The sequence below is a fragment of the Arachis ipaensis genome, chromosome B4, assembly GCF_059453495.1.
Source record: "Arachis ipaensis isolate K30076 ecotype BB chromosome B4, ASM5945349v1, whole genome shotgun sequence".
Taxonomy (NCBI): Eukaryota; Viridiplantae; Streptophyta; class Magnoliopsida; order Fabales; family Fabaceae; genus Arachis; species Arachis ipaensis.
This window is the reverse complement of record NC_142439.1, coordinates 129,318,981-129,329,471: the sequence shown is the minus strand read 5'-3', so window position 1 is coordinate 129,329,471 and position 10,491 is coordinate 129,318,981. Positions and strand designations below refer to the sequence as shown.

Genomic DNA, 10,491 nt, shown 5'->3' with positions numbered 1-10,491 from the left:
ATGTGATAGTAATACGGCTAGAACTTAAAAAGGGGTTGAATTCAGAAGAGAAATTCCTGTAGCAGTTTTTTGTGGAAGCAAATTATGCAGAAAATTTTTTGCATTTTGTCTCTAACACGAGAACAGAACAAAGAAGGAAAAAAGATAATCAAGCCAGCATGTATCCTGGTTCTTCTTGTGCCATGAAATCTATATCCAGTCTTCACCATAATCATGGTAAAATTTTTACTATAATCAAATTGATTACATACACCAATACCAATAAATTACAACCTAATTCATCTAGTATTAATCACTAAACTTCTATCCAAACCTAGCCATCACCAAGTGTTATCCCAACTGAGGAAGGAAAATTAATCCTAGTTCAACAAAATCAATTACATAAAAACTTTCTTTGATTTTTTTAATGCATCTCTCTTATCTCTTTTCTCTCGTAACTTTTTCATTTTTTTAACTCACTAAAATATGCAGTTTTTCGTTATAAAAAGATAAACATTAGATAGTCATAACACTGAAATTTTAAATAAAGCACAAAGTTAAAAGAAATATTTCAGCTCAAGTGTATGAGATGATGTTAAGTATTACTCTATTTTTCTTGCTTTCAATTGATGTTATGAGGTCGGCTTTATAGTGTAAAGCTTATTTTGCAAATTCCATCGCTATCTCTTTAATTTTCTTGTTAATTTTGCCCTTTGTAGTTGTCATTCTTGACATGCACTTTTTCATTTTTTTTCACTATTTTTGTTGTCCTTGGAGTTACTCCACTGTCTGTGCTGTTGTTGGAGCTGCTGCCTTTTTTGGCATGCATATCCTTTCTATTTTGCGCCATTACAACTACTACCTATAGCTTTGCAATTTTATTTTGCTCTACCCATCTTTGCTAATGATCTTTGGCATTTTGATTTTGTGTTGTTCTTATGTCTTTGTTGTCTCTTTTTTTTTTTTTTTTCTAACTTTGCCAACTATTCTATTTTCTTTTTCTTTCTTTTGCAAATGCAGAACCTTCTTTTTCTTTTATCTTGGTTCTAATTCTTGTTCTTTAAATGTAATGGAGCTGATATTCATGACTTTTGGCATTGTGTAAGTTTGCTGAAGCAACATGTATTGGGCTGAGAGATGAAGTGTTGGCCTTGCACCACTAACACTAACACACACATAAAATTAAATTTGGATTTTTAATCTAATAAATATTTGTCATCATATTTATATACCCAAAATCAATTCTGATAATCGTAAGAGGTGTTTTAGTTTACTACAGAAGATGACATGGAAGAAAACAAGCACCTTTCCTGACCACAATGTGGAACATTTCATAAAAAGTTATCGTTCCATGACTCTAAAGCGCTATAGTTATGGCGAACTAAAAGGAATAATAAATTCATTTAATGAGAAATTAAGACAAGAGAGAGAGGAATATGGTATTGTGTATAAAGCAAGATTGGTTGATGATCGTCACGTGATAGTGAAGGTACTAAAAGAATTGAAAGGAAGAGAAGTGAAGTTGTAAATGAAGTTATCACTATTGGTAGAACGACTCGTGTGAATATTGTTTTATTTTTAGAATTTTGTTATGAAACACTCAGTTACAAATTTATGTTTAATGGCTCTTTGGATAAATCCATTTATAAAAAAATATCTTCTGCTGATGTGTGTGATTTGGATTATTGGAGTACATTGTATAGAATCACAATTAGTATTGTTTAAGGATTAAAATATTTACATCGAAAATGTAATACAAGAATTTTACATCTTGATATCAAACTTCAAGATATCTTTTTAGATAAAAAATTTGTTCAAAAAATTATTGACTTTGGACTGGTCAAAATATGTAAAAAAAAAAATGAAAGTGTCATATATATCTATGTTGGGAGCAAAAGAAATTCCAGAATTTATTGCACTAGAAGTATTTAGTAGAAGATATGGTGGAGTTTTTCACAAATTAGATGTATATAATTGTGATATGTTAATTTTAGAAGTAGTTAGTAGAAGAAAAAACTATGATAGTATAAAACATTGCATACTAGTGAAATGTATTTTTCAGATTGGATCTATAAGAACATAGAGCAACGTAATATTCTTGAAAGATGTTTGTCCAGCACAGAGGAAAAAAATGACATGATAATGAAGATTACTTTGGTAAGTTTATAGTGTATTTAAATAGATCCAAAGAATCGACCATCTAAAAATAAAGTAGTAATAGAGATGTTAGAAAGACCACTTGAATAAATACCATCCATATTCTCCAAAACCTATCTTGTATTCTCCTAAAAGGCTTCCCATACGGTTTGAAGATATGTCTAGTAGTTCAGAGGAATCAAATTCACTAGCCGCAAAGAATAATGGTTCCATTAAATAAAACATACTGAGTTCACTTGAGATACAATGCAAAGTGAATGTGATTCTCATGTAAATTATATCTTCTTGTTGAGCAATGAACACTACTTAATTAGAATGTGTTATGTTTTTGTAAATTCTGAGAAAGTATATGCGATAATAGATCTTTAGTATTGTTAGTAACTTTGGATTGAAGAAATTAGCCGTTACCTTAGATATAATTTTATGATCTCTAAGCTAAAAAAAATTGTTACAAAAGAGCTTCCAATTCTGTTTTGCCATGATGCATTCCATTTCATAAAAGTAATAGACCTAAATGCTAAATAACATCTTTTGCAAAAAAATTATTGTATTTAATCCTTGGATTATATAAGAAATTATGAGGGTAAAAACTTATCTAGAATTATGTAGTGAAGAAATAATGCTAAGTTATAGATTGTGATAGTTTCAATAATTGTGATAAGCTGATCTGACAATACACAAATACTGAAATAAAGAAATGAAAATTATGTTTTTTTCTCTCATTTAGAATAATTGAAAATATAAAAAAATTTGTATCTTTGATCATATTCTATCATGAATTATATTATGTATATACAAAAAATTAGACACTAATCAATCATATTAGAATATAAAATATATATTAAAAATATATAAAATAAGACATATAAATATACACAAATACAGAATGTATTTTTTTTTTTTTAAACATATAATAGTTTTGTTCTACCATATATACCTATCTCAAAATCTAAATAAATATATTTCTGTGATTGTATTTGTGTCATATTTCAACTATCAAACACAACTTTATGGACTATAAATGACAATAGGACTTCTAACATAGTAAACTGAGTTTTTCCATATAAGGGACCCAGAGATAATTTTCATACTTGCCATAGATTTAGCTTTCACCATTAATATGAAGTTCTTCTTCTGCATGGTATGAGAAAACATGAGGCTGGTTGGTTTCACTGTAATTTCAACTCCCTTTGGTGACTTGATAGTGGCATTATAGATTGTTGGACCAAGACCTACATTTGTCACTGTTCTTTTGAAAACTCCAATTGTCGTGTCTTTATTTGATTTCAAGATGAGTTGCATGGTGGGGTAGTTGATGGCATCATGGCCAATAGCACCAGGAAGCAAATAAGAAGAGCAATTCACAGGAGAACCAAGTAACACTGATAATGTGGCACCACTGTAACCTTCATGGCACAGGAATTGGATGTAACCAAAGTGATCCATGTCATAGATTAAACCAGGTGTTAGAGCTCTTGTCGGGTTTAGTTGGCCAGAACCATAAGCAAATTCTGCTTCATTGTTCATTTTCTTGCTCATTGGTTTGGCTTTAGACAAAGATTATGAAAATGTTAGTCATGTCAAAAGATATGATGTTATGATTTATGGATTTTAATTTGTGCTAATTTTTCATGTTAAGCAAATGGTTAAAACAACTATGCTAGTGCACACAAGCTTGTTTAGTTTTCTTTTTCCTTATCTAGAAACACTGGAAATGGATACAGAAAGTAAAAATGGAGAACTAAACAAACATTAACGGGGTACGTTTGATTTGTATTTGTATTTTTAGTATTTTTTTTTAGAATTTTACAAAAAAAAATAATAAAATTCTGTTTTCTGTTTTTACATCCTATTTTTCCTTATTTCTTCACAAAATTTTAAAAACAAAGAGCACTAAAAATGAAAACAAAAAATGAAAACTCAAACTAAACTCTCAGTGAATTTTCATTTTCATGTTTCGTATTGTTAAGGATCAAGATCAAGAAGCTACAGAATTTGGTTAATTATGTGTAGCTGAGTCAATAACTAAAATTCTGTTACAAAATTCAGTTACACAATATGTCTCTATGCATCTATAAATAGCAATGTCTTGTACATAAAGAAGTTAGTTCAATACATGATAGTTAATTATGATTTCCTCTCAATTCACTTCTCCTTTCTGCATTCTACAATTTTATTTTCTGCATCATCAACCTTACTACTTATCAGAAATCTTTTCACCTATTGTAAAGATTTTTTGAAGGAAATAATAAAAACAATAGAAAGGAGTGTTCTCATTTTTTGCTTTCACTTCCTTTTTCCACAAAATTCTAAAACTATGAAGCCTAGAAATGAAAACTGAGACAAAAAACCTCACCTGTGGTAATAATGGCAGATCTAATTGCAGCAGGAGTCCAATCTGGATGAAATGACTTCACATATGCTGCTACTCCAGCAACATGAGGACAAGCCATGGAAGTTCCTGACAATAGATTAAATTTTGAAAATTGTGTGTCCCCTTTCAACCCAGTGATTGACCTCCTAAGTGTATAAGATGCCAAGATGTTAATGCCAGGTGCTGCAATATCAGGCTGCACAAATGTATTATAAAAATAAAAAACAAAACAAAAAACTCAGTTAATTAGGTACCAAAGTTAAGGTTAAATTAGATATACAACTAACTGTGTAAGGTTGAAAACTTGCATCCATTTTGTACCTTAAGAATATGTTGAGACCCTGGATTTGGACCTCTAGATGAGAATGAAGCAGCAAATGGAGCTGGCTTTCTAATTTCATGGGTCTTGTATATCACTGCTGATGGTGATCTTAGTTGAACATGAAATTCAGGTCAACTTGAATCTTTTAGATAACTTGGTTGAAAATTTTATAGTGAACTACACTTTCTTTAATATTTGGTAATATAATATACAGCGCATGCACTCTTTGATTTATCATATTTATATTAGCCTCTTCTTTGATTCAGTATTACATTTTACAAAATACGAGGGTGTGAAGAGATTATACTATCATATTTTAGAAGGAGAATTCTCTGGTGCCTAAAATAGGTAAAGAGTGGTTATTAAAAATTTAAACAGGGTTTGTTTTATACCTTGTGGAATGTATATAACTAGTGATAGTATCACCTAAGCTCATATTCACAATGGTAGCAGGAGCCATGAAAACTTGAGCAACATCAAGATATCTTTGTCTTTCAATTATGGCACCAATGCCCCCAATTTCTTTCACAATTGCTTCAGTGCCATATGTTCCTAATTTGCAATAAACAAGCTTTCCCTTCACCTTATTTGGATCTAAGGAACCTCCAAAGCAGTATCTATATCAATGCATTAATTAAAATCTTCTTTGCTATCATATCATTGAACAAACATAATTGATAAGAACAAAAGCAAAAGCTACCTAGCATATTCCTTGGCTTCAGAGTTCAGAGCAGCATCGCCGCCATTGATGAGAGGATATTGTTTCTGTTTTGGATTGAAACTGCTCACTCCTATTCCCTGCATAACCTCCATGATTGGGGTTTCACACATGATGAATTCATGACCAAATCTTCTCAAGATTCAATAACAGAATGCATGTCATATTGTTTATTATTTACCATTTGATCATACAAATTGGTTTGTAAAGTAAAATAGTAATATTCACATAACACATGATTTAGTCTTTCATTTAACTAAACCCTGATCAAATTAGAGGTGAACTTAGGTGAATCATTCTATCATGCTATAAGTTGCATACATGCCACAAGTTATGTGCAGCATCCAAGCCACATTGAAATTTTTAAAAACTAGATAAAAAATTCTAAAATACTGATCAGAAAATAATATATACAATTAATAACCAAAATACTCTTCTTTTTCTTTTTCTTTTTCTTATTTCAAGAATATTTAGAAGGCATAAGAAATAAACTTACAGAAACATTCTTTCCACTCCCCAATATCACAGTGCTCCTAAAAGCCCTGTCAATGCCACTAGCTGCAACTGTAACAATCCACGGTGCAGTATTCGTCACGGTGGCCATATCCGGGCCATCATTTCCAGCGGAGGCCACTGTGAGTATCCCTTTACTAACGGCGAAAAACGAGCCAATGGATATAACATCAACCACATAGCTAGGATCACCTCCACCAATGGAAATTGAAATGATATCCACACCATCATGTATGGCAGCATCAAATGCAGCAAGTATGTCCATGTCTGCACATCCACTGGATGTCCAGCAGACCTTGTAAATGGCCAGCCGGGCCGAGGGGACTGCGCCGCGGGCTGTCCCGTTAGCCAGGCCGAAGAGGCTTGCCTCTGGGACCAGGGTGCCTGCTGCTGTTGATGCAGTGTGAGTGCCATGGCCAAGAACATCTACGGGAGATAGTATGTCTGATGGATCAGAGGTTCCATCCGCTTTGAAGTATTTTGCTCCTATGATCTTGCTTCATGTTTTGCCAACCATGAAAGGAATACAAAAGTTAGAACTTTAACTCCATAACATGGAAAAGAAGGACTCATTTTTTTCTTGTACCAATGCTGCGTTTGTTTACAGGAAGTATAGAGACACAAAATAGTGTTTAATAGATGAGACATGGACAAAAATATTGTATTAAAAAATATTGAATTAATATATTTTGTGTTTATCCTAACAGAAAGGATAAGACATATAATTTTTTTTTTGTCGTTATTCTTGTTAATTTTTTATAATTATATTTTTTATTATTATATTTTTTTTCAAATTTTTTGATAAACAAATAAAAATAAAAATAAATTAAATTTTTATAGTTTGTTCTAATTTATTATTAAACAGAATACAAAAACATAAAATTATGTGTCTCTATCTTTTTGTATTGTGTTCTCAATTTTTTATTTTATTCTGATCTTAGAAACAAACACAACTCTCATGACTCTGACTTTGTGTCCATAAGATGAACTTTTGATTTTTTTTTTCTTTTTTGATAAAACCATAAGTATTTTATTAAAGTGATAACTCACACCAAGATGAATAGAGTTTTATTCATATAAAGATGCAGCCTTAGAGATTGACACCTCTCATGTTAAGGTTTAACTAAAAACCGGTTTATTTCTAAGGAATAATTCAGTTATATAATATATATAAAAAAAAAAACAATTGGTTTGGTTTCATTTAGATAATACATGTGAATTTGCATTTTTATGTAAAAATAATTTTTAACTATCTTCATGTGAGTTTTTACTATTTTTTATTAGATGTAATTTTATTCGAGTATTTAAAATTTTATAGGATGACTCTTAACTCTTTTTTAGTATATATATGAGGAGATGAGATGAGATGATTGCACTTTTATTTAGGCTGAGTTTGGATAACTAATTTAATTAAGTTTCTTTTTGATAAAATAATTTAAACAATAAATGATTCTATTAAAAGTAACTTATAAATAAGTTATTTTGTGTTTGAATTTTTAACTTTAAAAGTGCTTATTTTATAAAAATATGATAAAAAGTAGAAGTATTATGAGAGATGTCATTTTTTTTAACTTCTCTATAAGCTCCTAAATAGCTTCTTAGAAAGTTGCAATTTGATTTTAAAAATTACACCAGACATTAATACTATTACTTTTCATAAGTCAAAAGTTAAAAAAAATTACTTCTAGAGTTTTTCAAAGGGACCCTTAGTCTAGTTCAATGTATAACTTAGAAACTGATATTATTATGGCTTAGTTATGTGTTATAACAAAAGGGCAGGATCCGACTATGATGTATGAAGTATAATGTATACCTATACTTGACAATAGTTGTTTATCACTTGACAATCGTAATACAAATTTGTAGGATAATCCCTTTAGCCCTTTACCCCTTCTTCAAGGAAATAGTTTTCATGTCAATCATCACGTATTAATAACAGTGTCTTGTGTATAGTAGGCAACACATTTATAGTAATAATTATTTGAAACAAATGTTACCCCAATATGAAAAATGTTTTGGTGCACCACATTTATCTATGCCTTACCGTACAACTACACCGGATTACATTTTTAATTGAAAATTAAAAAAATTGTTTAAGGAAAAACAATATGATAATTAGCTGATATGACAAGCTTTAATCTTTTATGAACTTTGCATGTTGTATAACTATTGCTGCATATTATTGTTTTATTCTCTGATTGTATTAATACTCTATGAATTTTATTAGAAAATTAATTTTTTTAGATAATATCAATCAATTTTTTTTTAATTTTTTTATTTTAAATTTTAGATCATAAATTTTAAAATTTCAATACTAAATTCTAAATTTTAAATTCTAAATATTAAAATCTATAAAAAAAATTGAGTTTTTCAATTGAAAAAATTACTAATATTGACTAATTAAAAGTTTATTTTCCATAATTATTCATTTGGTTGATGAGAGTGAATAAATTCAATGTAAAAAAATACAATAACACAGAAATGAAATTTACTTATTGCATCCTGAGAAATTAGCAAAAGGGCCACAACTCCCTTTCCATTTTGCTGGTGGAGGACCTAATCCATCATCCTTGAAGCTTTGAGACTCAGGAGTGATCCCTACCTCACCAATATGCAGACACATTATAATTTCCATTTAAATTATAAAGTAGCATTTTACATCAGATAAAATCTCACATTAAGTACATAAAAGAAAAAATGTAAAGAAAATATAAATAGGAAGAGAGCTAGTAGGATGCACCTGTGTCCAAAACACCAACAACAATGTCACTCTCAAATTGCAATCTTCTCTTGGAAGCTATTGGAAAACCAATGAAGTTCCATGATCTTGTTGTGTGTAGCTTGCGGTACTGATTTCGAAATACCAACAAAACTTCATCCATTTCTACATGAAACATTTTATGAAAAAAAGGGGTTAAAATTTCGAAAATTTCGAGTTCGAGCCTCTCCTGATGTACTAAAAGAAAGTAACAGGATACATATTTAATAAACCAAAGAAATTAAAAAGGGATGAGCTAGTGTAAATTGTTCTATACCAGATAACTTCTTGGCTTCATTCTCTGATAGTTTTGCAGCAAATGCATTGAAGCTATTTGTGTAGCTATAAACCATGGATTCTTGGGCTTCAAGATAGCTAAATAAACACAAATCAAAATCACAATGACTATTTACTCAAAGTGAAATAATAAATAAAAAGAAAGAAGTTGGTTTGGGAAGATGGATGCAATAGAGAAATGATTTTTTGAACATTCATATTCTTATACTCTGTTGATATCCATTCTATTATCCTTTGCTTTTAGTATGGCTCTATTTTTGTCACTCAAATTTGGTAAAAATTTTAAAATTATTCCTAAATTTTATTTTATTTTAATTTTGTCTCAAAAGTTTTCAATTTGCATCAAATATACTCCTAGCGGCTAATTTTTCAAAAAGTTTAGGACCAATTCAACGACAATTTCATAAGAATAACCTTCGACACAAGCAAATCAAGCATAATTTTCATATATTTTTGTTGGATTAGTCTTAAGTTTTTTGAAAATTTAGCTGTCGAAAGTATATTTGATGCTAATCGAAAATTTTTGGAATGAAATTTAAACAAAATAAAACATAGGAGTATTTTTTGTGATGATGAGCTTTCAGTATTTTACCTTCCCTTCACAGAAGTTAGAACATTTAAATGTGTCTCAAGTATAATGTCACTATTCAAAGTATGATGAGCTCCCAAGAAAACAATGTAAAAGTCCTGCATACAAGTTCAATGGTGATGATCAAGATTAAACTAACATGTTGTAACCTATGCTCAAACATGAAACTAAAGAAGTATATCTTGCAAACAGTAAGTAGAAATGCAGAAGAAATCCAATGCCTTTCTCTCGACGCCATTCACCGAAGCGCTGCTAAGCAGTATCAGCACCAGTTGAAGCCTCCGGAGAAGATTAAAGGATCCAGTATGTCTCTGTAAAATCATATTTGGAAGTGAAACTAAAATGGCTTGAGAAGGTATAGAGTCTCTAAGCAGAAGCCTATATATAGCATAGAAATTTAGCAAAAGAAAGGTTTGGATCACTCAATAATTAATTAAAAGTTTTATAAGCTTAAGCTTGTGAGAAAAACTATTGCATAATTGCTTCTTCAGGCTGAATTTCTTTTAACGTTTCTCATTTTGTTTTGTGTAAGTTGCTATCCCTATTTCCCTATTTCTTTCTCAATAAAAACTCAATTGATGTTATGATATCTACAGGGGGCTCATGGTGGCTTTGTGGTACATGAAGATTAATTACCCATCATGTTATTTATTGATTTCTGCTATTTTTGCTTTGAAGTTGGAAAATGTCATTAGCTGTTATTGTTAAGAAGGAAATTCATGCAGAAATATCTTAGTTCTCTGTCTTTAGGGCTTGAGAGTTAAGACTAGTGGGAAAAATTGAT

General features: G+C 30.2%; 1 protein-coding gene across 3 annotated transcripts; it reads right to left on the bottom strand.

The window, feature by feature from the left end:
- Window positions 1-2,956: 2,956 nt before the first annotated feature.
- Window positions 2,957-10,105, bottom strand: LOC107639805 (subtilisin-like protease SBT4.14). Of its 3 annotated transcripts, none has more exons than XM_088483250.1 (11): window positions 9,929-10,105; window positions 9,711-9,805; window positions 9,099-9,196; window positions 8,804-8,947; window positions 8,556-8,661; window positions 6,047-6,560; window positions 5,533-5,639; window positions 5,225-5,449; window positions 4,832-4,940; window positions 4,493-4,706; window positions 2,957-3,542 (listed from the first exon to the last, which is right to left on the bottom strand). In XM_088483250.1, exons 1-11 carry the CDS (start codon window positions 10,028-10,030, stop codon window positions 3,145-3,147), a joined length of 2,112 nt encoding a protein of 703 aa, XP_088339376.1. In that variant the 5' UTR covers window positions 10,031-10,105; the 3' UTR covers window positions 2,957-3,144. The 3 variants fall into 3 exon arrangements, with proteins under 3 accessions (XP_088339376.1, XP_016198891.1, XP_016198893.1); XM_016343405.3 differs by having other exon boundaries at window positions 2,957-3,683; window positions 9,929-10,101; XM_016343407.3 differs by having other exon boundaries at window positions 2,957-3,683; window positions 5,533-5,630; window positions 9,929-10,099.
- Between the last annotated feature and the right edge of the window lie 386 nt (window positions 10,106-10,491).

What these genes read in the sequence shown, in the direction of transcription:
- LOC107639805 (XM_016343405.3), bottom strand. Translation starts at nt 10,030, where the DNA reads ATGATTTTACAGAGACATACTGGATCCTTTAATCTTCTCCGGAGGCTT. An exon ending in AATTTCTCAGGATGCAATAA is followed by an intron (nt 6,561 to 8,555) that starts GTAAATTTCATT and finishes CAAAACATGAAG; the next exon opens with CAAGATCATAGGAGCAAAAT. An exon ending in GGTCTCAACATATTCTTAAG is followed by an intron (nt 4,707 to 4,831) that starts GTACAAAATGGA and finishes ACATTTGTGCAG; the next exon opens with CCTGATATTGCAGCACCTGG.